The sequence below is a fragment of the Lagopus muta genome, chromosome 2, assembly GCF_023343835.1.
Source record: "Lagopus muta isolate bLagMut1 chromosome 2, bLagMut1 primary, whole genome shotgun sequence".
NCBI classification, from domain to species: Eukaryota; Metazoa; Chordata; class Aves; order Galliformes; family Phasianidae; genus Lagopus; species Lagopus muta.
The window spans coordinates 54,924,880-54,950,878 of record NC_064434.1 but is presented as its reverse complement, the minus strand read 5'-3'; the positions used below and the strand labels follow the sequence as shown (position 1 = coordinate 54,950,878).

Genomic DNA, 25,999 nt, shown 5'->3' with positions numbered 1-25,999 from the left:
CACAAGGCTCTAGATGACTTGGGCCTGTTGTATTCAGATATTAATGCTCCATCCCCTCATGTATGGAATGCCATGATTTAATATTCTGTGTTAATAAAGTTATGGAAGGCTTGTAAGACACATGGGATTCACCGAGTAATTTTGAAACTGTATTTCTTTGTTGACTAAATGGTTGTTGTTTACACATTTCCAACTTTTTAACCCTCATATAATTTTTACGAATAAGTATGCATTCATTTTTCAGTTAGTATGTTAGTTTTCTGTGTCACAGAAAGCTTTATAAACAAACAGAAGATCAACTAAATAATAAATAGCAGCTTTTTTTTTTTTTTTTTTCCTGAGGGTTAGATTAAGGGTTTTAATGTTTTTGTTACATTTTCTGGTGTATAAATAATAATAATACGCAGAAATATGTATGTGTTGCAAGTACAATTAAACGAAGTTGTTTTAATCAAGCAAGTAAAATATTAACAAATGACAGAACAGCTTTTGAATAACTTCAGGAGCTCGAGTATTCTCTGTACATCTGAATTGATCCTTTTTTTTTTATTATTTTCTCTCTCTTTTTCTTTTTCTTTTTTCTTTTTTCTTTTTTCTTTTTCTTTTTTTTTTTTTTTTTTTTGTTTCCCTAGCCCTGTGGGTTTTACTGCAGCAGCTGTGTTTGCATTTCTGTTTTCTGTTTGTACATTGCAGGTTTCAATAAAGTGCAGCCTGGCACAGGTTGTTTTTTTTCTTTTTTTTTTTTTTTTTCCTCTAGGCAGATTATAGATTCCCATGCTCATTAAATATTGAAGAGGTGTAATCAAATAAGGAATGTAGTCATCTGAAGCCTAAGGAAGTAACTTTACAGTAGTTTTCTGACAGCAGACGGATTCATTAAAAGACAAGAGAAGAGTACATTATTCTTAGCAGTTAATGCTTTTAGAATCATTTTAATTTAGCTATTAATTCCGTCCTTGTCATTCTGTTTCCTGTAGACTGAATTTGTGCGGTTAAGTGTCCTTAGCTGAGTGTGTGTTGACAATTAATTGGACCAGAGAACATGAACAAAAATGTGACAGTGCTAACAGTATTCAATTATTTTATGTTAAGTCTCAGCTTATTTAGTATTTCATTTAAAACTTCAGTTACAGGAGTAAAGAGTTTGCATGACATTCTTAAGGAAGGAAAGGATTAAGTTAATTTCTAACCCTCGACTTTATAAGGAAAAATGAAAACAATGCAGTAACTGTGAATGTTCTGACTGACTCTGTAAATTTAAAAAATGCATTAAATGTTACCAGATTTTTAAGCCAGTCTCAGAGCTTTGGCTGTTAATCTCTGAGGTACAGATCTGTTGACCAGACAAGGGAAGATTTGACATTGATTCCCAGTGTCCTTGCTGGAGTGTCTGCACAAGGGGCACTCCAGCTTCTTTTACATCCTTGCAGAGAACAGGTGCAGGGAGGTGGAGAGAAGCAGGAGCACTGGCAGCATCCAAGAAAGAGATGATGTCCTCCTTCATGTCATTGGGTCAGTCCTTCCAACAGGAACAGGGCAGAAGTTGACTTGGGCCCTGGATTTACAGTCATTGTATTCACCATGTTTGTGTAGTGTATGCCTAAGACTGATATTAGACAAGTTTATTTTTCAAATTGAGTTAGTAGGAGTTAATGACTAAATGCCATATACCTTGATTTTTATATTTATTCTGACTGTAAAGAATTTGTTTGCATATAAGGGAGAAGCATATGAAACCACCAGTAAACTTTAAAATTTTCCATGATTTTTTTCTTTAAATTTTTATATTTTTTGTATTTGAAATATAGAAATAAAATGCTGATTTTTAATTTTTTTTTAACAGAAAAGGCAGTGATAACACATCACTTGTTCTTACTCAAAGCTGCTTCTCGTAAGGCTATGAACACTATCTGCTATCTGATGCCCAAATCTTGCTGGCCACCTTACATCTCTGAATAAAAGCAAAACCTCCATTACCACAATCACTGAAACTACTCAGTTATGGAGAAGTCATAAACATTTTAATTAGTGCTGTTACCAGTGACACTTGATATGGCAATTCTCTTATCAGCTTACTCTTACCTGAAATGCTCTCTTATTATTAGTTCTTAAAATGTTTCCTGTTTTTCTTAGAAATACCTAAGTTATCCACATGGGCCTATTGTGGATATCCAATATCATGTTCCATAGTCTGAAGCTAGATCCATTTGTCTTTGTCTGAGGATGTTTCTTATGCTGAAAGCTCCTTGCAGTTTTGTTTGAGCCAAATCAATGTGACATGGCAGGCTTTTTTTCCTCACAGATGGTCTACTCACTTTAAGAGCAGCTCCTAAGAACTTATCTTTAGACCTCACATCTGTTTGGATGGAAGAAAAGGATTAATTAGCTTCCATCTTGCATTAAAAAAGAAGACACTAATACTAAGAACACTGCATTCACACTCTTCAGTATATATGTATTGCTTTACTGCAATCCTAAATATGTAGCTTAATCTTGTGACGCGGCACTAAAAAAATAACATTCTTAAACTGAACGGGCAGTTGTTTGCACCAGGTTTTTCTTGCAGAGTACCTGGTAGTTAGCAGTATTTGATGAACAACATGGCACTGCAGAGCCACCTTTGGTACTGTGCAGGGTTGGCAGGCCTGTGGTAAGCAGCTACGACACAATTTCCCGGCTGGTGCAGCAGCCAGCTGCCATCAGGGCTGCCAGTGTGGTTAGGGGCAGCTGGGCCCTGCTCCCTGGGCCTCTCAAGAAGAAACTCTCTGGATTGTTGTTGCCTTAGAAGTTTAATGCGGCATCTGAGAGCGTTCAGCATAGTCTCAGGATGACTCATGGATTTCAGATTGTTATTTCCAAACTACTCGCTCTCTTCAAGGTCTTCTTACGCTGAGTGTTTGAGAGCGCATAAATACTTTATTAAAAAGAGAGAGACAGATTGAGACACAACAATGGGGCAATGTGAGTACCTGAACTAGATACCTAAATAATACTGCTAATAATTCTGATGAATCATTTTTGAGCAACAGGAGGCACTCCCATCCCACAGGCTAAGCACATTGCCTACACAATTCTCTTAACCTTGACAGTGAAAAGTGAGAAATAGCTGGATCCTGTAAGGCACTGCTAGCTACCAGTAGACCATTGATCATGCCTCATACTCTGAACTGTGCTTCCATTGTTCTTTGCTCAAAATTTGCTTATCAAATCAGGCAGTTACTTTTTTCTTTTTTTCTTTTTTTTTTTTTAATTCTCTTTTGTGTATACACATAATTAATCAGAACTGTGGGTGGTAGGCTGAGTTGTTTTGGTAAACTTTAAGAACTGAGTGCAACTGTTCATTTCTGTATTGCATTCATCAGTATGCATTGCTTGTGTATGTAACTACGGTGATGATGCCTGGAGATGAGATAGAACCTTGGTTTTCAAGAGCATGAAGAATGTATTTCCCCTATGTGATAAGCTTAGCAAAGTTAAGAAAACAATGTGTAAGGGCAAGAATCTGTCACAAGAGTGTCATTTACTCTGCTGAAGATTGTAATAATGATGTTGCTTGGATCAACCAAATTAAGAAATAGAAAATAAAAGAAGTTGGGTAGAAATTCTCAAATTTCAATGTTGTTTGCAATGTGGCACAAGCTGTTATGGGTGGAAATGTTTACTTCATGTTATTCTTTGATTCTTCTCTTCTAAAATATTTTTATTACTATGTAATATTTCTGTTCCACACAGTACTTAGTATCCTTTGATGCATGCAAAATCTAGGGGAAACTGGTTTCCCCTTTGTGAAAACAGGCCATTGGAAAAAATTAGGCAAAAAAATTCCATTTCTTCCATTGTTCTTTTTTTTTCTTTTTCTGCTAATTTTTCACTGTATTTCTATTTTATATTTTGTTGTAAATTAAGGGCTGTTGTTTTTTTTAATAGAAATCAAGTTTTGTAAGTATTGGCACACCCTAATGCTTGCCCTATATATACAGTGGTATTCCTGTGGCTTTACTGGAAGTCTGAAGAGTTAAGTGGCAAAGATGGAGCTATTAGAACTGAATGTTTAAGTATTGGTTATTAAAACCAGCCTGAAATTCTTCCTTACGTGAAAGTGAAATCTTCTGAATATCAGTTCAGAGGTAAAGTTCACTGCAACGATTTCTTAAACATCTACTGTAATATTTGCAGTGCAGACAAGCTTAGACTGTATAATCATCAATCCTCTGTCCTCCCACATGTTGTCTTTAGTGCAGCGTACACATTTGAAAAGCTTTTTAAGTTCTATAAGTATCCGCATAGCCAGCATTACTCTGGATTGCTCAACATCACTTCTGCTTTTTCTTTTTTTAAAAAAACATTTTTATTGCAGATTTTTTTTTTTAAGAATAGGCAAGACATATGGAAGAAGTGTAAAATTGTAGTATATCAATAACCTTTAACACTGTGTTACAATATTTAATCTTCTAGAGTGATGACCGTCTAACTGCACTGGGGGAAAGAGGAGGAAGCAGTTGTCTGCTCGACCAAGAAACAGTAAGTATTATGTAATTTTTTGCAGTACCTGTCACACTGCATCCGTGTCTTTGAAAGCGTTGTGTTTTTTAGCATGAATTAAGGATTTTTTTTTGCCACTCTAGATTTTCCTTGTTAATGTGTTCATAACCATCTTACTGGTGGTTTTACATCATTTCTCAAAAATGATTCTTTAAAATGTTGATGGGTATAGATTATTATTTTTTTTTTTTTTTGCTTGAATTTGTACTCAGACAACATTTAACACATATCTGAATGTCACATCAGGAGAAATTCCATTGCTTTGGGCATAATTATGAGTCTTTTACATTCTTCTTTGGTCCTGAGATACATTTCCTGTATTTCTCTCATGCTTATTTTCTGGTTATTTATCTCTAGGGAATATTATGGCAATTTCCACATTTCATTTAAACTGTCAGACTTGCTAAACCAGTTGTATTACAGGACACATTGGTATTTTAATTTTTTGTTTCTGAGAGACAAAAATAAATGGGACTTGCTTGGTTAGTTTGAACTGTTTGTTGGCAGTGTTTCCATGTTAATTAATTTTTGTAATTTTTTTCCTAACGACAAAACATTGCAATGCTATCTTACAAAAGGCACTGCAAAAATAAATAATCATTACTCTGCCTTTCATTCTGCCAAATGCTAGTGTAAAATTCCTTTTACCTTAAGTGACCTCGTGATTTTCATAGTACTATTACTAAGGAAACCTTAACCATTGAGCTGAAGTGGGCATTGTTAGAGCACCCCTTACTGGGCATGATCATGTAAGCTTCCAGTTCTGCACGGTTTCTGTATGGAGCTCTGTAGTGTATTTTATTATGGTTCTATTCTATCATTCATATTTCTTTAGTCAACATTACTTGTAATTGCTGCAGTGTCTTTCTTAATGCTAGGAGGAGAATTATGACACAAGATGGTCCTTGTTTAACTACTTAAATATAAGTTCATGCTTACTGAATGCATATTTAGATAAATCTCTTGTGTACCTACATGTGGTGATATTACTTCTTTGTCACCAACCAGCTCACAAATTACCACATACAATTTTCAGTGGTAAAAGCATTTTCATATTTTCCCATTCATAAGTGATTCATCAGTGAAGTGCAAGTATGAAAATATAAATGACATTGGCTATATTTTTACACACATAACTCATAGGTGATCATAGTAAAAATAGAAATAACAAATATAAAAACACCGCAGTTCAGCACTCTTCAGATTTAAATGCATGCATAAGTAATAAAAAAAAAAAAATTGTGCAAATCTCTGTTTGCATAGTAACTTTACTGTCTTTAATACCCTATACCCTCCTGTCACTCCCTAACAATCCCTGTTACTTATCTTTTTATTTATGATTTCATAAAAGTGAGGATTCTATATAGGGGAATAGTGCCCTTTGTATAAAGAAGTCGTATTTATGATCTTCACTTACAATGAAAGAAGTGAGCAATTCCCCTCTTCTTTCAGTTCACCTCTTTTCAGTCATTTCTGGCTCCGAATTTGTCAGAACAGATTTTTGTTCATAGAGGGAAATAAATAAGAAATTATATTTTATATTTTCACATTCAGAGTAGAAAGCAAGCTTCTGGCAATGTATTCTATGTAGTGTGCATGGTGCTGATCACCGTTTGCGCTTTCATCCTGAAAAGTATCGATGTCCTGATTTTCACTGACAAATGGCTTTGTTATGTGAGGAGGAATTTACACCAATGTTTTTGCAGATATTTATAAAATACTTTATGCAAATGCATGTTTCCAAAGAAACAAGAAAAATGTGAGGTGATCAAAGCAAAACTTTGCAATAACATTTTTCCACTGAACTTTTCCTTCTGGTAAAACTGTAGCACTGCTGAAGTATTTATTTGAACACATATGCTTCATACGCACTCAGAGTGGGATCTGAAGGTGGTGTAACAATTCTGAGAAAGCGAATGTATGAAGTGTTTTTTTTTCTTTTGCTTCACAAGTAAATTGCTTATAAAACTAACAGCTGCTGTTTTGAAGCTAATCTTAGTGAATTGAATGTTCTTAACCATTTCTAAAATCCCACAGTCCTTTATCTTGCCTCTCCTGCTGCTTTCCCACCACCCCTGATCCCATTAGCAAAACTCGAGACAGCCTCAGCTTTTACCAAAGTGCAGCTTTGGTTTCAGCTGCTTTTCTGCAAGAGGAAGTGAATGTTGTGCTTTTTTCTCTGTGGCATGGTTGTGATAAAGCTGTGGTGCTCTTATCTCTCTTTTAGGTAGTGGCTCTTTATGACTACACAGCGCATCGATCAGATGAGCTAACCATCCATCGCAGTGACATTATCCAAGTGTTATACAAAGATAATGATAACTGGTGGTTTGGCAGCCTAGCGAATGGACAGCAAGGCTATTTTCCAGCTAATTATGTGGCTGGTGAAAGTAAGTTTACTGCTGTCTTCCTGGTATACTGATGTGGGTTTAACTGATGGTACAAGATTTTACCATGCTGTACTGCTTATTATTTTGAAAATAAGAATTTATGTAGCACACAGGTGGCATAACGATGATTTACTATGATGCAGAAATCATATAAAGTTAGCTAACCGTGTAGCAAGTTGACATACCTGACTTTAGAATATATTGATGCCTGATTAAACATTCCTGCTTATATTGTATGGCTTGATTATCAGTAAACTGGATTGATTCCTCGTCCCTTCTTACATATAACCACCTGATTCGTGCCCTACCTTGGCAACGTTTTAGTACATATTTTAGCTTTTCACTGGCATCTTAGGCTTTTTAGGCAGTATCTGTTAGATCTAACCAATTGCATCTTGTAAAAACTCTTGTTTCCTCCACCCCCCAGCTCTTATGGAGAATGCTATTTCCAAATAGATGAATTCCATTATGAAGTTTTAAAAGAACAATCATGGTTAAATCTTGCATCTGAGCACTGAACTTGCTACAAGGCTCTTGTAATTAAAGTGGTTAGGATTAAACTAATGCAACTAAAACTGCATGTAAGTGAACAAATAGTATAAGAGTCATCTTAATGAGTCAACTGATATAAAGGTGTTCAGTGTCCTGTCACTTAATAGTATTCAATTTATGAATATTGCGTGTGATTACATGCTACGGGAAATACATTTGCTTTCCTAAACTATCAAGCTATCAGTTATACTGGTATTTAGAAATCTTTTAACCCAACGTTTCTCAAGATCTTCTCCTCTGTTTTCTAGTTCCTTCCTCTGTCTTCCAAGTGAACTCTATTATCTATGCCTCTTCCTTTAAAAACTTGAACATACTACTGTGCTAACTAGATGATGCTACTTAAAATTAGCTGAACCGCCATCCTTCTCCTTTGTCCTCCTCCCCTCACACATCCTGTGTATTTTCTCCTTCCTCTCTTTCTTGCAAAATAAGCCAGAGACCTTGAATCTAAATCGAAACATACTAATATAAACAAAATGAATGGACAAACTTTGACCAGTTATCTTACAAAGTTTAGCTTCAAAGTTTTTTGACCAGTTTTATTTCACGTACAATTATTGGCTAGACAGTAATGTCACAGTTGTTCATATAATGTTGATACTTCTCTTATTGTTTCATAGTGCTCACAATAGTGAATTATGATTTCTGTTTTCAGAAGAGTACGCAGAACAGCCTTCAGAACTAGTATCAGACTGTGCTCCTCTTCTACCCAAAGGACCTGAAGAAATAGAGGAAAGTTCCCCGACACCCCATAAGGTATTAATTTGAGAAGAAAGGATTTTTTCTGCAGTAGTGATGGAGTATGTCCTTTGTATGCCAGATAGACTGTATTAATTTTCCTTCCTTTTTACAAAAATTGTGACATGTAGACTACATTGTAGGACAGCAGATTTTTTTTTTTCACAGCAGATATCTAACATTCATTTCTTGTGTGGATCTGTTTTGTCATGTGGCAATTAAATGATCTACCTTACTCTTGCATCATTATAATGAGCACCTAAACTACCTCTGTCTCCAAAGCTGACAGAAGTATTTAATAGCTACCCAGCAGAAGTAACTGTTGAAGGAACAACATGGATTTGTCAAAACCTGACAGATTTTCTGTCATTTGCTTGTCCTTCCTGTAATATACACTGCATTGTTTAATTCTTCAAACTTTTTGCTATGAGATTTCCATATCTGTCAGGTTGCTTAGAGAAGGAAAAGAAAAAATGCTGTGATGTTTTCTCTCGAGAGTTTTTTTTTAATCTATTTAGTACTTTCCTAATTAAGATGGGTAATGTCATCATAAAGCCTCATTACCAGACCATGCAATACCCTTCATACAAACCTACTTAATTGTCAGTGGACGTTTCTGTTTAAAAGCTGCCGATGGTCCTCTGATGTGATTGACTGCTCCCATCCTGGACATTACTCAGGAGGATACACTGCAGCAACACTATAGTTTGAAGGAACAAAGGAAATAAATATCAAGAAACCTTAAACAGAACAGTGTAATGCTTTTTTTATGACTCCACTGCTTTTTCTCAATTCCAGGTGTAATTGTTTTCTATAATAATATGTAGGATACTATTTAGTACTTCCAGAAGTTGTCTCTTTGGTTAATTATTTTTATCCCTAAAGAACGTTCTTAGTAATTAAATAGGAATATTTACCAGTAATTAAGGCTTTTGTCATGACCAGCTCTAACATCACTCTCATGGTAAACAGCTTTTGAGTTGCAGTTGCATATAGCATTTTGTTTACATACTATGTACTTTTTTTGCATGCAGAAATATTCCGATTTTTGTTATTTTAGTTAAAAGTCAGAATGCAGTCAGAACAGCAGCCAGAAGTTAGAGAAGATTTATGTAAAGGGGAAAAAAATAAGTAGGATGTTGGTTGCTTTTTTTTTTAATGTTTAGAGTTACTGCTACGTGCAAAGCTTGTCAAAGGATTCTCATGTCTCAAGACTGTGATCAGAAACTTTGTGTAGTTTATTTTTCCCTTCTGCAAAGTAGGGATTATGTTTTTCTTACACCAAAGGACAGTTTGTAAGCAAAGAAGTGATAGAAATGAATAACTGTTAGAATGTAAGAATTATATTTTATTGCAATATGTTTGTAGCTCTCCTAACTATTCTTTCTGCAGCTACTCATTTAGTCAAATACTACCAATATCTCTGATTTTAAAAGGACTTCTGTTCAGATGCCTCAAAGGCAGCTTGACTTCCCCATGTACTTCTAGAAAATTGAGTATAATATTTCATCTTATTTGCAGGACTTAACGTATGCAGAGTGTCTTGGTTACTTTTTTTCTTTTATCAGATGATTTATCTTTGCTACATGATGTATGTTGTAATGTTGAAGGTTAAAACACTCAGAGCCACTTCTATTAACCTATTCTGTGCAACTTTTGTTTTTGTATACATGAATAGGGAGGTAGCATTCAATAAACTATTTAGTGCAGGTTACTCTCTTGGCAGTCTTATTGAAGCCAACCGTCTTGTAGAAGCCAGCTGCTTTAAATTGAATTACTGAGTGTTATGTTTCTAACTATACATTAAAAATGAAATTAATCACTACACCAAGTAGTAATAATTAATCTGAAGTATCTGTTACGACTTGGTAGCTGAAAAACTTCTAGCCAAACCGTTATCCCATAAAGGGAGGGGTGATTTACTTCCAGATATGTGATCTTCTCTAAATATGGAACAAATATAAGAAAAATAACTACATTACTGGAAAGCATGAAGATTTCATTTAACTGTTATCTGCATTACAAGAGGCAAAGGTATTACTGGGGGAATATGTTGCTATACTCTGTTTCACACATAACAGATTAGAAAAAAATGGAGAAGAGCTGGCCTGTATACTGTCATTAAAGACTTAATAATCTTTATCTTAATTTTTTTTTTGTTTCAGTTTAATAGAAATCTAGTTGGTTTACTAGCTCAAAATAACTGTTAAGCATACTAACCAATGTTAATTGGTTACTAACCAATGCTAACCAGTACTAACTAATGCAACCGGTATTTATTATTCAACTTTATGAGAAATAATGTTTGATTAGTCTTAGATTTTGTCAAATGTCTGTGCCTGACGTACTGTTCTAACAGTAGTTTTTGTACTACTAGTAACACTTGCAGTAGCGCTTAATTTTAGTAATTTTTCACTGAGATTTTCCTTACTGTGTTCTGCTGGCACTTCAAATTAAATTGAAAAATTTTAATCATTAGTTTGAATTTTCTAGTAAAGCACATGTAATACATACATATATTCAAATGATATAATGCATAAGCTTGCAGTAGTAGTCCAGGCAGATGTGTTGGTTTTCATCTTGAGTAGCAGTGAACAGTGCCACAAAAGAGAAAAGTGCTAGAAAAAATGGAATAGGAGTATATATTTAGCAATATTAAACAGTGAGTAATGACGAAGAAAGTAAGTAAAATAATACATGGTGTAGAGAAGTGCACTGGATGCATCCGTCTTCCTCCTCCCTTTTGTTAAACAAGATCTGGGAGAGTTAAGCCATGATGGAACGAATGCAGTGTTGTAGAAGGAAATTTTTGTTTTTGTTTAGTTGATGTGGTGAACTAGCTCCTACAAGAAGCTATCAAAACTTAGACATTCATAGATACATATTTTTTTCATATCAAAGCTTAGGCTGAGATAATGACTAAAATTCCAGAAGCAACTGAATGGCTGACAAACACAAATCTAGTTGATTTTTTTTCCAAGTTACGTAAGTATTTAGTGTACTGACGTATACATTGTATAACTCACCAAAAAGATAGTGAGTCGGAGTTACAGCAAATGAGTCAATTCTCTGTGGGAAGCATGAGATGACTCGAAGTATAATGGTTTTAACAAGAGCTGCTGAGTGCTGCATAAAAGAAGCAAACTGTCAATGAGCTGTTTGTCATAGTGAAGTTCTGCAGAGCTTTGGCTTTCAGCAATACCAGATACTTCTCAGACAAAACTGCTAAGAGGACCACTGAGTGGGCTGATCAGTTATGGCAGTTCTTGTGTTGCAGCAGTGACACAGCAACTTTTCTTCCTATTCTTTTCATTTTTTTCATTAGTAGAGCTGAAAAGAAACACCAATTTATTCTACATGATAAATATGAAAAATCGTTGTTTTGTAATAGCAAAAAAAAAAAAAGCCTATTTTCTCTGGGAGAAAAAAAAAATAATTAAGTTGTTGCTTAAGTTGTTACCACAGACTGGAAAATATAAGTAAATGTTTTCTGTTGAGCTTCTTTTTTGGCCACAAGCATGCTTTCCTATATACTTATATCCAGGTCTGATGTGCCTCTTGTTCTTCATGTATTTTTTGAGGAATGCTGAAATATTTAGTTCTGTTAAGACTGTAGAAATAAAAAGATCATCTAAAAGGTAAATAAAGAATACTTTAGTTCTCATCACTGAGAATACCAGATAGTCTTTTTAAAACTAGTTTTCCAACTGCAGGTATTATAAGCACATGTATCTAGTTAATCACCAGAATTTACAATGGGTGAATAAAAATCGTTAACATTAGAAGAGTATGCAATACTTAGGATCCAACATTAATCTTTGCAAATACAGACCATTTTCTTGTAGTTCAAAGAGCTTTCAAAATGATTTCTACCATCAGCTTTGCATTCATGATATAATAATTTTATGCAAACCTTGTTTTCCTGCGTTATGAGTTACTTAACTCCTGAGCCACAAAATTAAGTCATAATCATCTTTAATTACAACATACATTTAAACTGCCAATAGAGATTTCGTGGAGTGAAGTTCTCACTGTGCTGTTGAAGAATCCCAAGAAATGGAAACAGACCTGTCATCCGGCTGTTCCAATACATCTACTGTTTTCAGGTTCCTTAAGGTGAAGGCAGAAAAGGCAGGAGTTCAGATAGTGTTCAGTTAGAAATGAGAATTTGTGATTTTTTTCAAAACTTTAGCAAGTCTGAGATACTTCATTTTTTGACCAGAAATGTTCTACTGTCTAAAAATGTTGTGAATACCTTTTTTTACCACGTATTCTTTAAACTGAATCCAAAAGGATTCTGAATGTTAAGTATTTCAGTTTGAGGTTATGTAGTAACAATAGGGAGGAGTGACTAAAAAGCAAATCAGTAATTTAAAATATCCATACAAACTGTAAGAAAATATTTTGTTCTAGTATATGTATCTTGGAAAAGTGAAGTCAAGGTATAAAATAATGTTTGTATGCATGAAAAGAGATGGTTTACTTCCTAGAACTACATTCTTATTACATGGTTTGGATAATCTGACTAGAGATGATCAAAATTTGACTCCATGTATATTTAAACAAGGTTTGAGATTATCACTGTGTTCACATAAATAATTCACATTCTCACTCTTTTTTTTTCCCCAGAGCAGGTTATTAGACTTAGCCCCACATCTGTAGAAGTAACCTGCCAACCTATTGAGGCTTTTCCTCCGGGCTTAAGCTCGCTCAGTGTGGTTGGATGTTTTTGTGTATTCAAAATTTATTAATTTTATTTAAAAATTAAAAAGCATAGAAAGCTTACTCAACACTATTTCCAAAAATACTAGCTAGAGATTTTGCTAGTAGTTCAATCAAAACAACGCCATGTTATAGTTTGTTCTGCTTCTATATTCTTCTTTGTTTCTTTCTTCTAGTTACTGGGAAACACTTCAGTGACTGATTATCTGTTTGGACAAGGAGGAATAAGGAAAAACAGAACTTTGAATGGGGACTCATTTTAAAAATTGACATGATAAAACTTTCACAGTGAATAGAGCTGAAGACTTTCAACACAGCACACAGAGGTGTGTTTATTTTGAAGGTCCAGGAAGTTGCAGACCCACAAAAATGGGCTATTAAATTGGATTAAAATACTGAAACTAGTAACTGGTCTTCATCCTTGCCTCATATGATTACAGATCTCTTCTTCTCAAGTCATGGACACCTTCTGAGCTGAAGGCATACTTTTGTAGAGTCACTCTGCAAAGTTGCTATGTGTTCTTCCACAGCACTGTAAAATACATATATATTTGCAATATATTTTGCAAATCATGATCTTGGAATGGTAATTACTTTGATTTTTCCTGTAGAAATCTAAAGGAAATTTACTATGGTAGCATGTACTAGGAAAAGATTATTTCTCTTAAACATTATCTCACCTATTTCATCTTTTTAGTGCTATAGTTTCTTATTTTTAGATTCTCTGTTTTCCCAATAAAAGGGAGTTTGTTCTGTTCAAGTTGAATTCCTCTCTATTTAGTGTGCATGGTCCTAATTCTAAAATACAGAGGTAGTAGTTCTTTCTTACTCAGGTCCAAAACCACCCCCATGGTTCCTATGAATTCTGTCTCATATATATTTGTGCCTCTGTTTATACTATTATTTAAGTTATTGAAATACTGTTATTTGGTTCGTAAGCAAGCTTATTTATTGGGAAAAGTAGATATCTCATGGTATCACATCCATAGTCATTTGCTGTAAGTGATTTCTGTCTGCTTAAAGATAGGAAGAATCAAACTGAGCTGAAACAGAATTGAAAATACTCCTGATAGACATTTATATTATTAAAATGGCTCTCAGGAGCAAGCTAAATTCTCTCTTCCCCATTGTTTTTCCTTGTGTCCCTATGGCCTCTTTCTGAATGGGATTGAACCATTTTTATGCAAATTTAAATGCAAAGCTTTAACCACAGATAAGTTCCCAGAGGCCAAGAATTCAAGACTGAAAACACCTGTTCTAAACCGTAGAGCTTCAGTCTGCTGGTCTCTCGTAGCTGTAAGCAGGCCCAGGATTTTGCATTTTCAAAGACTAGATGAAGCAAAGCCTGTTGCTCTAATATTCCTGCAGGGGAATTTCAACTACTTAGTTCAGGAGAAGAGATCAATTTAAATCTGTGTAACTCCGCCAGCAAAGCCTCCTGTCAGTTTTTTATTTAATGGGGACACCTTTGGAGAGGTGCAGTATAGGAGGAAGGAAAATTAGGAGCGTGGTGTGGTGTCACAGCATTTCTCCTGAATTTGATTCACTAGAGCAGTTTTGACAGGGGACATCAGCATAGTTCTGGGGATGTAAAGTATGTTGGTATAAATGTTGTCATCCACAGACTGTGTAATAGAAAATATAAAGTTAATTCTAAGAGAGTTTAGTATTCTAAAGATTAGTGTCAAAAGACAAAGACATGTTTGTTTTTGCACTTTGTGATCCAATAAATCTTTTATTAGATTAGGTTCTGTAGAAATAGCTTCTCTGGGAGTGTTAGCTTGTACAGAGGAGGCTATAGAGCAAGCACGTTTACTTCCATCACTTCAGTCACCTAAATAGAGAAGGAAATAATTTCACATTGCCTGCACCATTCCATTCTGTCCATCTGCCTCTTAGTCTGTCAGAGACCTCTCCAGACCCTTGGTTATAGGGACAACTCTCCTTAGCTTAGAGGAAAGCACTGACAAGGGCCTAGTCTTATGAGACTTTGTCCTAGGTATTTCCTTTTGAAGCCTTCTGCTTCATGTTTTCCTATGAAGTGTGTTCTGATGCAACTGATTTGTTCTATGAGTAGCACAGGGAGCACTTAATGCCTGACTTTCTGCTGTGGATTCTGCAGCAGGGAGAAGGACTTGTGTAATTAATAAGTGATTGTGTATTTAGTTGTGTTTTTTTTTGTTCTTTTTTTTTTTTTTTTTTTTTTAAGAATTGAGCCCAAATGAAGTACAAAGTATGCACACCTTCTAGAAAAGGAAAGTGAATACTTTATTGCAATATGTCTTTATGATAGTAAGCATGAGGAAGACTGTTAAGCAAAACAGACCTGGCTGGCCTGAAAGGGTCAAACAGGGAACACGCAGCCCCTCCTGAAAGGGAAGGACTGCCACGTGTAACATGCGGCCCCTCCTGAAAGGGAAGGACTGCCACGTGTAACATGTGGCCCCTCCTGAAAGGGAAGGACTGCCATGTGAAACCAGCAAGCATAATTAACAGCTTCTTCGTTCCATGACCAAGAGCAGAACATGTTCTGTGGAGAGAACACCTTTTGATCACTGTACTGATCATAATACAAAGAGCTAACTAACCAATGATGTATTGCTGTCAGCCACATGAATGTTATCCTATTTAAGTATTGTATACTCCTGTAGCTAAAAGATATAAAAACCCTGTAACAACAATAAACTTTGCTTCTTGCGCCACCAGAGCCTAAGCCCGTCTGTCCCAGGCGTCTTGAGCTGGTCTCCGTCATATGGTGCCGAAACCCGGGAATCTCGGACTCCATATGACAAAGGCGTCGCTTCCTCCCACGAGCCGCGGTTGGTAAGTTGGAATAGGGAGGTAAGGACTAGGGAATTGGACAGATTGTTAAATAAAATGGGACAAGCTGCAAGTACAGAACGAGGCATTTTTTCTGCAATGCTGAAATCATTATTAGTTGCCCGAGGAGTAAAAGTGACTCGGGGTCAGATTAGTAGTTTTTTAGATTTTATAGAGGAAGTATGCCCCTGGTTTCCCAGGGATGGAACTATTAATATTGAAACTTGGAATAAAGTAGGTGAAAGACTCCAGGGCTATTATGCTGTGCATGGTCCTGAGAAGGTACCTATTGATACCTTTACGCTTTGGACTCTAATAAAAGAATGTCTCAGAGGAGACACGGGAGATGAGAAGTGGCAGCGGACCACTCGCTCAACAGAAAAGTTATATCCTGCCTTGTCGCGATCAAAATCTCTTGATCATATCCCTTCGTCTATGCCATCGGCACCCTCACCCTCCCCTCCCCAATATAAGCAACCTTTGATTTGTAAATTAGCAAACGACTTGCCGCCTTGTAAACCTCCTGGCACTAACATAACAAAGGAAATTTTACCCCCTGATGATTGGGGAGAGTTAGAAAAAGAGGCTGCTAAATATCACCGTAAGGACTTAGCGGCTGTATTCCCAGCGTTACAGGCTGCTGGTGCCGCTGTGCAGACACAGCAGATAGTCAATCAGGTTAGATCAGATCCCCTTGCTGTTTCACCTGCCTTTCGAGCAGGGCGAATGCCTCCCCCGCCTGGAGTAGATGCTTTGCTTATGCAACAATCCCCTATGCAATTAGCGCTCAAAGAAGCAAGGAAAGCTGGGGAAACAATAGATGAATTTTCTGGGCAACTTTTCCCGTCTCAAGTTTTCCCTGCCATACAGCGTCAACTTGCAAACGGTGGCATTCTGAATGATTATGAGCCTATTCCTTTTAAACAACTGAAAGAGCTTAAAGCTGCTAATATTCTTCCCCCTTCTGACTGGAAAAGCTTGGCAAAGGCTGTGTTAAGTGGAGGTGAATATTTGCTTTGGACTTCCGAATATGCGGAACGGTTCTTCTTGTGCCCCTTTATTACCAGTTCCTCATTTTGGAGTGAACCCCAGAGGATTAATGCCTAATGATTTATGGCAGATGGATATCACGCATGTACCTTCTTCTGGAAAATCTTCTTATGTCTATGTAACAATTGACACTTTCTCTCACTTTGCAGTAGCCCTCAGACTTGTCTGGTGAAAAACTCTCTCATGTATGCAACCATCTTTTGCATTGTTTTAGCGTTATGGGAACACCGAAATCATTAAAAAACGATAACAAGACAGCTTATGTAAGTAGCGGTTTTGCAACCTTTTGTCGACATTTTAAAATTTACCATAAAACTGGAATTCCATATAATCCAGAAGGCCAAGGTATAGTAGAAAAATTTAATCATTTATTGAAAACTCAACTAAAGAAAATAAAAAGGGGGACATGAGGAATTAAAGATACTCCATCCTCTATGTTATCACATGCATTATTTGTTTTAAATTTTTTGACATTGGATGATGACAGAAAATTGGCTGCTGATAGACACTGGAGTAATAAAAAGAGATAAACCAATGGTATATTGGAGAAATCCAACGGATGGTAAAATTTATGGTCCTGATCCTGTACTAATTTGGGGCAGAGGATATGTTTTCCCTACAGATGAGCCATCACCACGGTGGATCCCTGAACGACTCATTCGACATGCCGAAAACCAAGATGGGAAAACTGCGAAGGAAGATTCAGAGACTGACTCTAACCCAGACGAATCCATTGTGTGAACAAATTATAATGCAGCAAGATTGGGATACCAATGTTTCAACAGGAATTCATTGGGCTCTGAATTTTCTCTATATAGATTTAGCTAATGGGACAAGAGGTTCTGGAACACCTCCCTTAAATTTTCCTTTATGTCAAAGCACAATCACTCCAAAAACAGAATTTGCACCTTTATGGAGAGCATGTCGAGCTAACGAAACAGTGTGCATTGATTCCACTATCTGTGATTGGAATATGATAGGAAATCAAGGGCGACCAATTAATTTGGTCTCAGGAATTTGGACAAAAAACAATCATACGTTCTATTCTAATTTATGGAAAGCAGTCGCAGCCATGGAAAAAATCAAAGCAAAACGATTAAACTTGACTTGGATTCAAATAAATAATAAATGGGCAATGACTGCAGAGAGTTATACAACTGAGTTTTATATGCGAGCTTGTGTTCCAGAACCTTATGCCTTTTTAAGCGGACCACTAAATATTGTAAATAGCATAGTGAGTTGTACCAATTGTGTAATCTCTAATTGTCTTAATAGTAGCAGTAGTTCCTTCTTGTTAGTAAAGCAACCTGATTATGTCTATCTTCCTGTAAATTTGACACATTATTGGTATGCTGATAAGGGAATGGAAATTCTCCAAGAAACTTCTTTGCAATTAATAGAGAGATCTAAGCGAATGGTCGGATTAATAATAGCCGGAATAGCTGCGCTCATTGCTGCCATAGCAGTAACTACAGTAGCTTCTATTTCTTTAACAACTAGTATTCAGACAGCAGCTTATGTTAATGAATTATCAATTAATGTATCTAAAGCTTTACAAAATCAAGCTACTTGGGATGAAAAGATTGAACTGCGTCTCAATTCCTTAAAGGATACAGTAGACATCCTGGGAAGACAGTTACAAATTATAGCTACTCGTGAATCTCTCTTATGTCATGCAGAATACCGAGCTATCTGTGTGACTCCTGTTGAATACAATAATACCAAATTCTCTTGGAACAAAATACAAGATCATCTTCAAGGCATATGGAATAATGCGAACACATCATTAGATCTTAGGGAATTGAGACAGCACATTCACGATATGATACAATCGCACCATATAGATCTTTCAGTAGCAGCTCAAACTACTACATTTATAAGCGCTCTAAAATCTGCATTTCCATCCTTCAAATCATTTAGAAATGGAATTTATGGGCTGATAGTCATTGCCATAATGATAATAATAGGAATTCTTGTTTGTCCATGCTTGATGAAAATGATAACAAATAAACTCCAAAATTTGCGTATAAATCTTAAAAAATTGGAAATGGAAAACACAAAAAACAAACCACCACCACCCCTGGTCTAATAAAATAGAAAAGGGTGGAATGAGGAAGACTGTTAAGCAAAACAGACCTGGCTGGCCTGAAAGGGTCAAACAGGGAACACGCAGCCCCTCCTGAAAGGGAAGGACTGCCACGTGTAACATGCGGCCCCTCCTGAAAGGGAAGGACTGCCACGTGTAACATGTGGCCCCTCCTGAAAGGGAAGGACTGCCATGTGAAACCAGCAAGCATAATTAACAGCTTCTTCGTTCCATGACCAAGAGCAGAACATGTTCTGTGGAGAGAACACCTTTTGATCACTGTACTGATCATAATACAAAGAGCTAACTAACCAATGATGTATTGCTGTCAGCCACATGAATGTTATCCTATTTAAGTATTGTATACTCCTGTAGCTAAAAGATATAAAAACCCTGTAACAACAATAAACTTTGCTTCTTGCGCCACCAGAGCCTAAGCCCGTCTGTCCCAGGCGTCTTGAGCTGGTCTCCGTCATAAGCATAGTAAAAGGACTTTCAGAATTAACTGATATTCTCCTGCCTTTCTGGCGCATTGCATATTTCAAACAGTGGAGAAATAGAATATAGCAACAAAATGGAGCACCAGTGGTGGTACTCTACAAAATTTGTAATATTATGTCCAGTATTCTTTTGAACAGAGAAATTCAAGATATTCACATTAATTATCTGACACATTTTCTTTTGAGCAAACCCAACCCTAGTAATTCTGCAATGTGGATGGTTTTAATAGCTAACACCATATCTGTAACTGTACTTAATAGTACAGTGTTGTCAGTACACTGACTATAGCGGAGAGTTGTTCAGAGTTTCCTGTGAAATCTGCCCATACATTACAAGAGGTCAAGAGGTTTAGAAAGAGCAGATAAGCAGTTTCATCAGCCCCTCTGTGCTGTAGACTTCTGTTGCTGTTTACGTGTACCCCTGGCGCACTGTCAGCATCTATGTATTATCACAACGTCCTTAGCTACATACTTGCATGTCCCTCAATACTCCCTTGCCTCATTCACTGCACGGTTTTCATCCTCTTGTAGCACCATCTTCTCGCAGCTGCCCCCATCTCTCTTGTTCCTTCAGTATTGCTGCTGCTTGCATACATCACTGAGACAGGAAAAATAGGTCAAGGACTGGGCTAAGGGAGATAGGAAAGAAGAGACGATAGTGGCAGTGAGATGTGCTTCAAAAAGATCTTGTTTCACTGCGGTTCCTGCCTCATTACATGCTTGAAAGTTTGTAGGAATGAGGTAAGAAAGAAAGCTATCGTATTCAGACAGTACTCTGGAGAACTGGGAGTCTGTCCCTACATACCCTAGGAATTCTCATTAATTACTGTGCCAGCTATTCCAAGGTAGTCCAATTGCATGCTTTTCTTTCCTTGGTACCCATGCTGAAATGCTGTGCTTGAATATATAAAAGCCTACCTATGTAACGAGTAGTTTTTAAACAGATCATAGGAACTTTCAGTTAGGCTGTTTAATTTAGTGGATACTTTAATCTCATAACTGTAAACCAAGGATAATTTTCTGTGTTTTGGTACTGAAAAGTATGTTAAAATGTAAGATATTTCAGTCTTCTGTAGTGACATTTAAGGAAATGCTACTGGAATGGGCTTTGGAAAAATCCATACATAATTATATTATTAGTAAAATATAGAAGTTCAGTTATATTCGCTCAAAGGATAGTAAAAAAAAAAAAAAATGTTGAACATTGTTCACACAGGATTTTCAGGGAAAGATTTAGCTCTGACAGCAGGCAAAGGGAATGTGTGATTGTATTTGGCAAGGAGCTCAAAGTTACCAATGCTGTAGGAAGGATTTGTTATTTAAGAGTCATTTCCTTTTCAGCAGTCCCTTGTATGTTCATTACAGAGGCATTTTTTCCTTTTGAGTTTACTTTTATCATTGACGTAGTCTGAAGTTTATGGCTGTATTAACAAGGATTTTGTGTGTGAAATAGGTTTTTTCTCAGCCCAGTGCTACATTATGCTGATTTTTATGTAAACTAACCCAGAAAATTGTGTTGTTTCAGCAGACTATTTATAGTGACTAATGTTTGAACTTGGTTGTTGTGGGCAGCATGCATATATGAATTCAGTAACTCAGTGGGGTCTTGGTCCTGTTTCTTTTAAGTCATCGGTAAAATAATACCATATTACAAAATAATGTCGGAGAGCTGGATGAAGAAAAGAAAGTTCAAATATCATTCGATTACTCGCATCAAATAGTTGTTTTGTTTTGTTTTGTTTTTTTCAATTAGTTAAATTTTAAGAAAGTAATTGAACTCTTCATGGCCTGAAACTGAGGTTTGGAAAATGCAAATTCTGGTTCTAGTACAGTATTTGCATGTGAAGATAATTCTAATCCAGATTCACTTAATTAGAATAAAACCTGGACAAATAGCACTTGACAGGGAAATGCTAAGTTTTATTCTTTAGAGCTTTGAAATCTGTGATGGATAAGTTTTGTGTTTGAAAACAGTATTTTCATTCTGTTTTAACATACTGATTTTTTAAAACATGCTGATTTTGTAAAAATTGCTTACTTTAATACACTTATTTTTTAAAAAAATTGCTGTGTAGCAATGTATTGTTTTCTGTTTCCATTCGATCTGGAGTTACTGTGGTATACCTTGCATATGAGGTCACACAATGAAATAAGTAGTTGGCAGACTAGACAGTCAAGAGCTATCTTTTTTCTTTTTTTCCCCCTCTTTGTTCCTTCCAGAAAATTCTTGTTGATTTCATGGTTGCTTTTTTAGATGTTGTATTGTTGTCTGGCACTTTAGAACTGTTGAAAGATGCTCACTCGTTTTTAGCTGCACTTTCAGAGATGGTCGTGTCACTAACTGACTCTTTCCTGGAGCCATTCAGGCTGATACCAGAATATTAAGGATCTTATTTACAAGCAGATGAGTACTTCTGTGCTTAGCAGAGCTGAGTGGGCAGATTTTTTTTAACACCATAGCTATTTGAGAAATTCAGAAACAATGTACTAGGTTTTGCTTTAGACAGGCTATGAATCTGAAGCTGAGCTAAAAAATTGTAAGCGTGGGCCAAGTTAGTTTCAAGACCATTCGCTCTACTCTGTGAAAGATCCTGCTTTTTGGAAAGTACCAGATGTAATCTCACCCTCTCTTCTATGCCTTGGGCTCTGTACTATTCTGAAATAAACTTCCTGTCCAGTTTCCAAGATCTTCATAGGAACTACTCTCTCAGGGCCTGCCTGGTTGTTACTCCTGGTTTTCTCATATGTATGCTGTACCAAACGGATGCTTACAGAACATGACTATCCCGTCAGCCTAAAGTACAGGTCCACATCCACAGCAGTCTTTCATCAATGAATTTGTGATATTAGATCTAAGCCTACAGTGTGCCTGGAGGTCATGGCTGGATGCGTAGTGCAGGCAATATTCCAAGAGAACAAATTTTGAGTGGGAACATCAGGCCTCTCAGTTGGATTGGGTTGTGTCCTCCATGAAAGTGAAAGTACATGGGTAGTTACCAGCTATTTGTGAACAGTTTGTGTGGAAGGTGGCAGAGAAAATGATCTTTCTGTGAAAATGTTAAACTCAGGAAGAGCAGTCACCATGTCCTTTTGAGAATTCTTGCAGTAAGTGAGTAGCATAGAGAGCCACCTTGCATTAGTAATGAGAGTGTTTACTTAAACTTTTCTAGTAAACTGAAGTTACCTAAAGGTTTGTTTTGTTTTTAAAAAGGTGGGTGTGTTGTTAAAAACGTACAATGAGATGGCTTTATAGCATTCTATCTTTATCCATGCAGTAGCAGAAATAACTGTAATTCTTTACGGACTTGTATATATTGTAAACTTAAAAGCAGATTCTAAATTTTGGGCTTTTACATACTTGTAAACTGTCTTTTATTTGCAAGTAGCTTTCGCTTTTTTTTAAGCAGGCTACTGTTTCCTTGTTTGTAACCACATAGGAGTTAACATTTTATGGCTGATAGACATTCTTTTTCAAATGAGGTATATTCTCTCCTTATTCAGGAAGCTGGTGGGTTTTCAATGCACATGTGTTGTCCCTGTTGTCTTTCTTCTTTTTACCTTCCTGCTTTTTTTTTTTTTTTTTTTTTTTTTTTTCTTTTAATTTTACAGATGTCACCAGTCATCAGTAAGTCAGGGGACCTGAAGTGCATCTCAGAGCGTGACACAGATAGAGACTCACCTGCAATACAGTAAGCAAGAAATATTTTAAATAATTTGTAGTGTTACATCTGCTAGGAAACAGTGACAAATGTCTGCAGGGTTATTTTGTCTTAGCTAGCAAAACAAGAGAATGGCTCTAGGGTACTCATTCAAAAAGAGTGCTTCACGCCTAAAATGTGAAGGAAATAACAGTTTATATATATACATATGCAGAAAACTATATACTGTTATGTATATGGTAATCGTAACTAAAGGATAGAGCCTTGTCCTGTGGCATTCCTTACCTGTGTGTTAGGCTTTATTTATACAAACGGAAGATTCTTTTTGCACTTTCTGAAAATTAATACAAAATGGAAAGAGTCACATTCTGAGAAGACATAATCTAATAGATTATGTTGCTTGCATTTCCTAAAAATTTTTGTGCATTTCTTGTGTGAAAGCTGTAAGAAGGTAAGATGTCAACGTTTTGAACAAGAGCTTTCACAATGTTTTTAGCTATTGCAAGCATTTATACTTGGAAAAATACACCTATATGTACTTGTACTTGTTGGGTTTGCCATTGCAGATATCTGCATCTAAGCAAAGTTACTTCACTGATTATTTTCCAGATTGGTTCACTCACCATTTTGTTCACCACAAAGAATACTTGCATATACAGTATAGACGGATATTTCTCTCTAATTTTAACTTTTAATTCCTAATTTTTTTTTTTACGTCTCCACCGGTAGCTAGATTTGAAAATAAATTGTGAGCAGAAAGTTTAATACCCATCTTTGATGAGGCATGCATTGTAAAATTATAGAATTCAGAGTTGAATTTTGACCATAACTATTCTCATAGGACTTAAGGAAGGAAATGCCTTAAATGTGCAGTTACTGTGACAGTTGACACGGTCAGAAATCGGTATCAGAAATTTGATAAAACTGAACTGCATTAATGGAACTAGAGCAAACAATTCTTTTGAGTGCCTTTTCTCAAGTAACTATTGAAGACTGGGGCAACACAGATTTAAAATGTGAAATCACAATGATTTAATAAAATTCATTAATTTTGAGTCATGTCAAATGTTAAATATTAATTTTTATGAAAACTAAGTCAACCCTGAGAATAGATCACACAGCAATGTCATCTTGGAGACACAGAACCACCAAACTCTTCAGTTGCGTTTCAGAACACTGAGACAAGACGCATGCATGCCTGTGTCACTGGAATGTGCACCCTTCTGAACTTTCAGGCACTGAAGCAATCATGGAGATGAAGTCATGTTTCATGTCACTGCTGTCTGATTTTGCAGTATTGCAAGCCTTATTTGCAAGTTCTCAGGGTACTAAGCCATTTATACCTGATTGTTAGTGAGGCAGTGACAAATGCCATGAGATAGTATTTGATGTTATCCTTTATCAGGGGAAAGTTAACATGAAAAGGAAGAACTACAGTGCAGTAAGTAACACAGTGTTGTATTTTCCTTCCCTGTGACCAGAGATTCTAGACTTCATTATGTTTTTGCTGCTTTGAAAGTACATACTTTGCGAGTTTTTCCATGAACTAGAATGTAACATACCAAGTTTTTCTTTCAGAAGTAACTGTAAGTTCTTGCCTTATTTTAAGAGCTGAAAGAGACAAGGATCTTCTTGCACCTTAAGTCACTTTGAAAAACTGTTTCATGTTTCTGCTTATACATTATTTATACTGTACACACTAGATATCAAAACATCTCTGAAACATGGTTGCATATTTTTCATTAAATGTCTCACCTCTTTGTACCTAAAACCATGATGAAGAGGGATTAGAACAGAGCTGTAGTTTTTCCTGTACACTGCATTTGTTGTGATTTGAGGTACCCTAGAAAATGACATATATGCAAATGTTAAGATGGTAAAGGAAATGATGTTAAGATGGTAAATGGAAATGTTAACTGGTAAAGTTTGTTACTGTAGCATCTAAAAGCTATTTCAACATGACTTGAGATCCAGTCTAATCTCTACTTAAATATTTGATCCACAAAAAAGTTTCCATTCTCTTCATATTTTCTGAATAATATACTTAATATCACTGTCACATGTGATTATATAATAGGAATTAAGTAGTAGCTAAATGATAGAATCATGGAGTGGCTTTTATGGCCATTAGATCAGGCTGCCCTGGGCTCCATCCAGCATGGTGTTGAATACTTCCAGGGAACTTCACTCAGCCCCCTGTTCTGGTGCCTTAACACCCTCTGAGTTAAGAATTTCCTTCTAGCATCTAACTTAAATCTTTCCTCTTTTAGTTTAAAACCATTCCCCCTTCTCCTATCCCTATCAGACTGTGTACAAGTGAGTCTCCGTCCTGTTTATGAGCACCCTGTAAGTACTGGAATGTCTCCCCGCAGCCTTCTCTTTTCTGTAGTGAGCAACTCCAGCTCATAGGAGAGGTCCTGCAGCCCTTTTATCATCTTTGTGGCCCTCCTCTGGTCCATCTCCAACAGCTCTACATCTCATGCTGGGGGCTCCTGGCCTGAACATGGTACTACACGTGGGGCCTCACAGGGGCAGAATAGAGGAGGACAGTCACCTCTCCCTTGTCCTGCTGGCCACTCATTTTTTGATGCAACCCAGTTTACAGTTTGCCTTCCAGGCTGAAAGTGCACACTGCTGGCTCATGTCCAGTTTTCCATCCACCAGAACCCCAAAGTCCTTGTTAGTAGATCTGCTCTCAACGAGCTCTTCTCTCAGTCTGCATATACACCCAGAATTTCCTCAATCCAAGTGCATCATCTTGCGCTTGGCCTTGTACCTCATTAGGTTCATGTGAGTCCGCTTCTCAAGCTTGTCCAAGTCCCTCTGGGGACCGTCCCTTCCTTCTTTTTTGTCAACTTTACCACTCAGCTTGGTGCTGTGTGCAAACTTGCTGAGGCTGTACTCAATCCCACTGTCTAGGTCATTGATAAAATGTTGAAG

General features: G+C 36.5%; 1 protein-coding gene across 7 annotated transcripts in view; it reads left to right on the top strand.

The window, feature by feature from the left end:
- The window catches only part of AHI1 (Abelson helper integration site 1), a 107,509-nt gene that overhangs the window by 63,300 nt on the left and 18,210 nt on the right, over positions 1 to 25,999 (top strand). For 6 of the 7 annotated variants that reach the window (XM_048936728.1, XM_048936729.1, XM_048936732.1 and 3 more), the window contains exons 21-24: positions 4,456 to 4,521; positions 6,770 to 6,932; positions 8,140 to 8,240; positions 23,010 to 23,089. In XM_048936728.1, the coding sequence (XP_048792685.1) occupies positions 4,456 to 4,521; positions 6,770 to 6,932; positions 8,140 to 8,240; positions 23,010 to 23,089 (410 nt within the window). Of the gene's footprint in view, positions 1 to 4,455; positions 4,522 to 6,769; positions 6,933 to 8,139; positions 8,241 to 13,120; positions 15,239 to 23,009; positions 23,090 to 25,999 lie in introns of those variants that run through there. The other variant, XM_048936733.1, reaches the window with a different exon arrangement.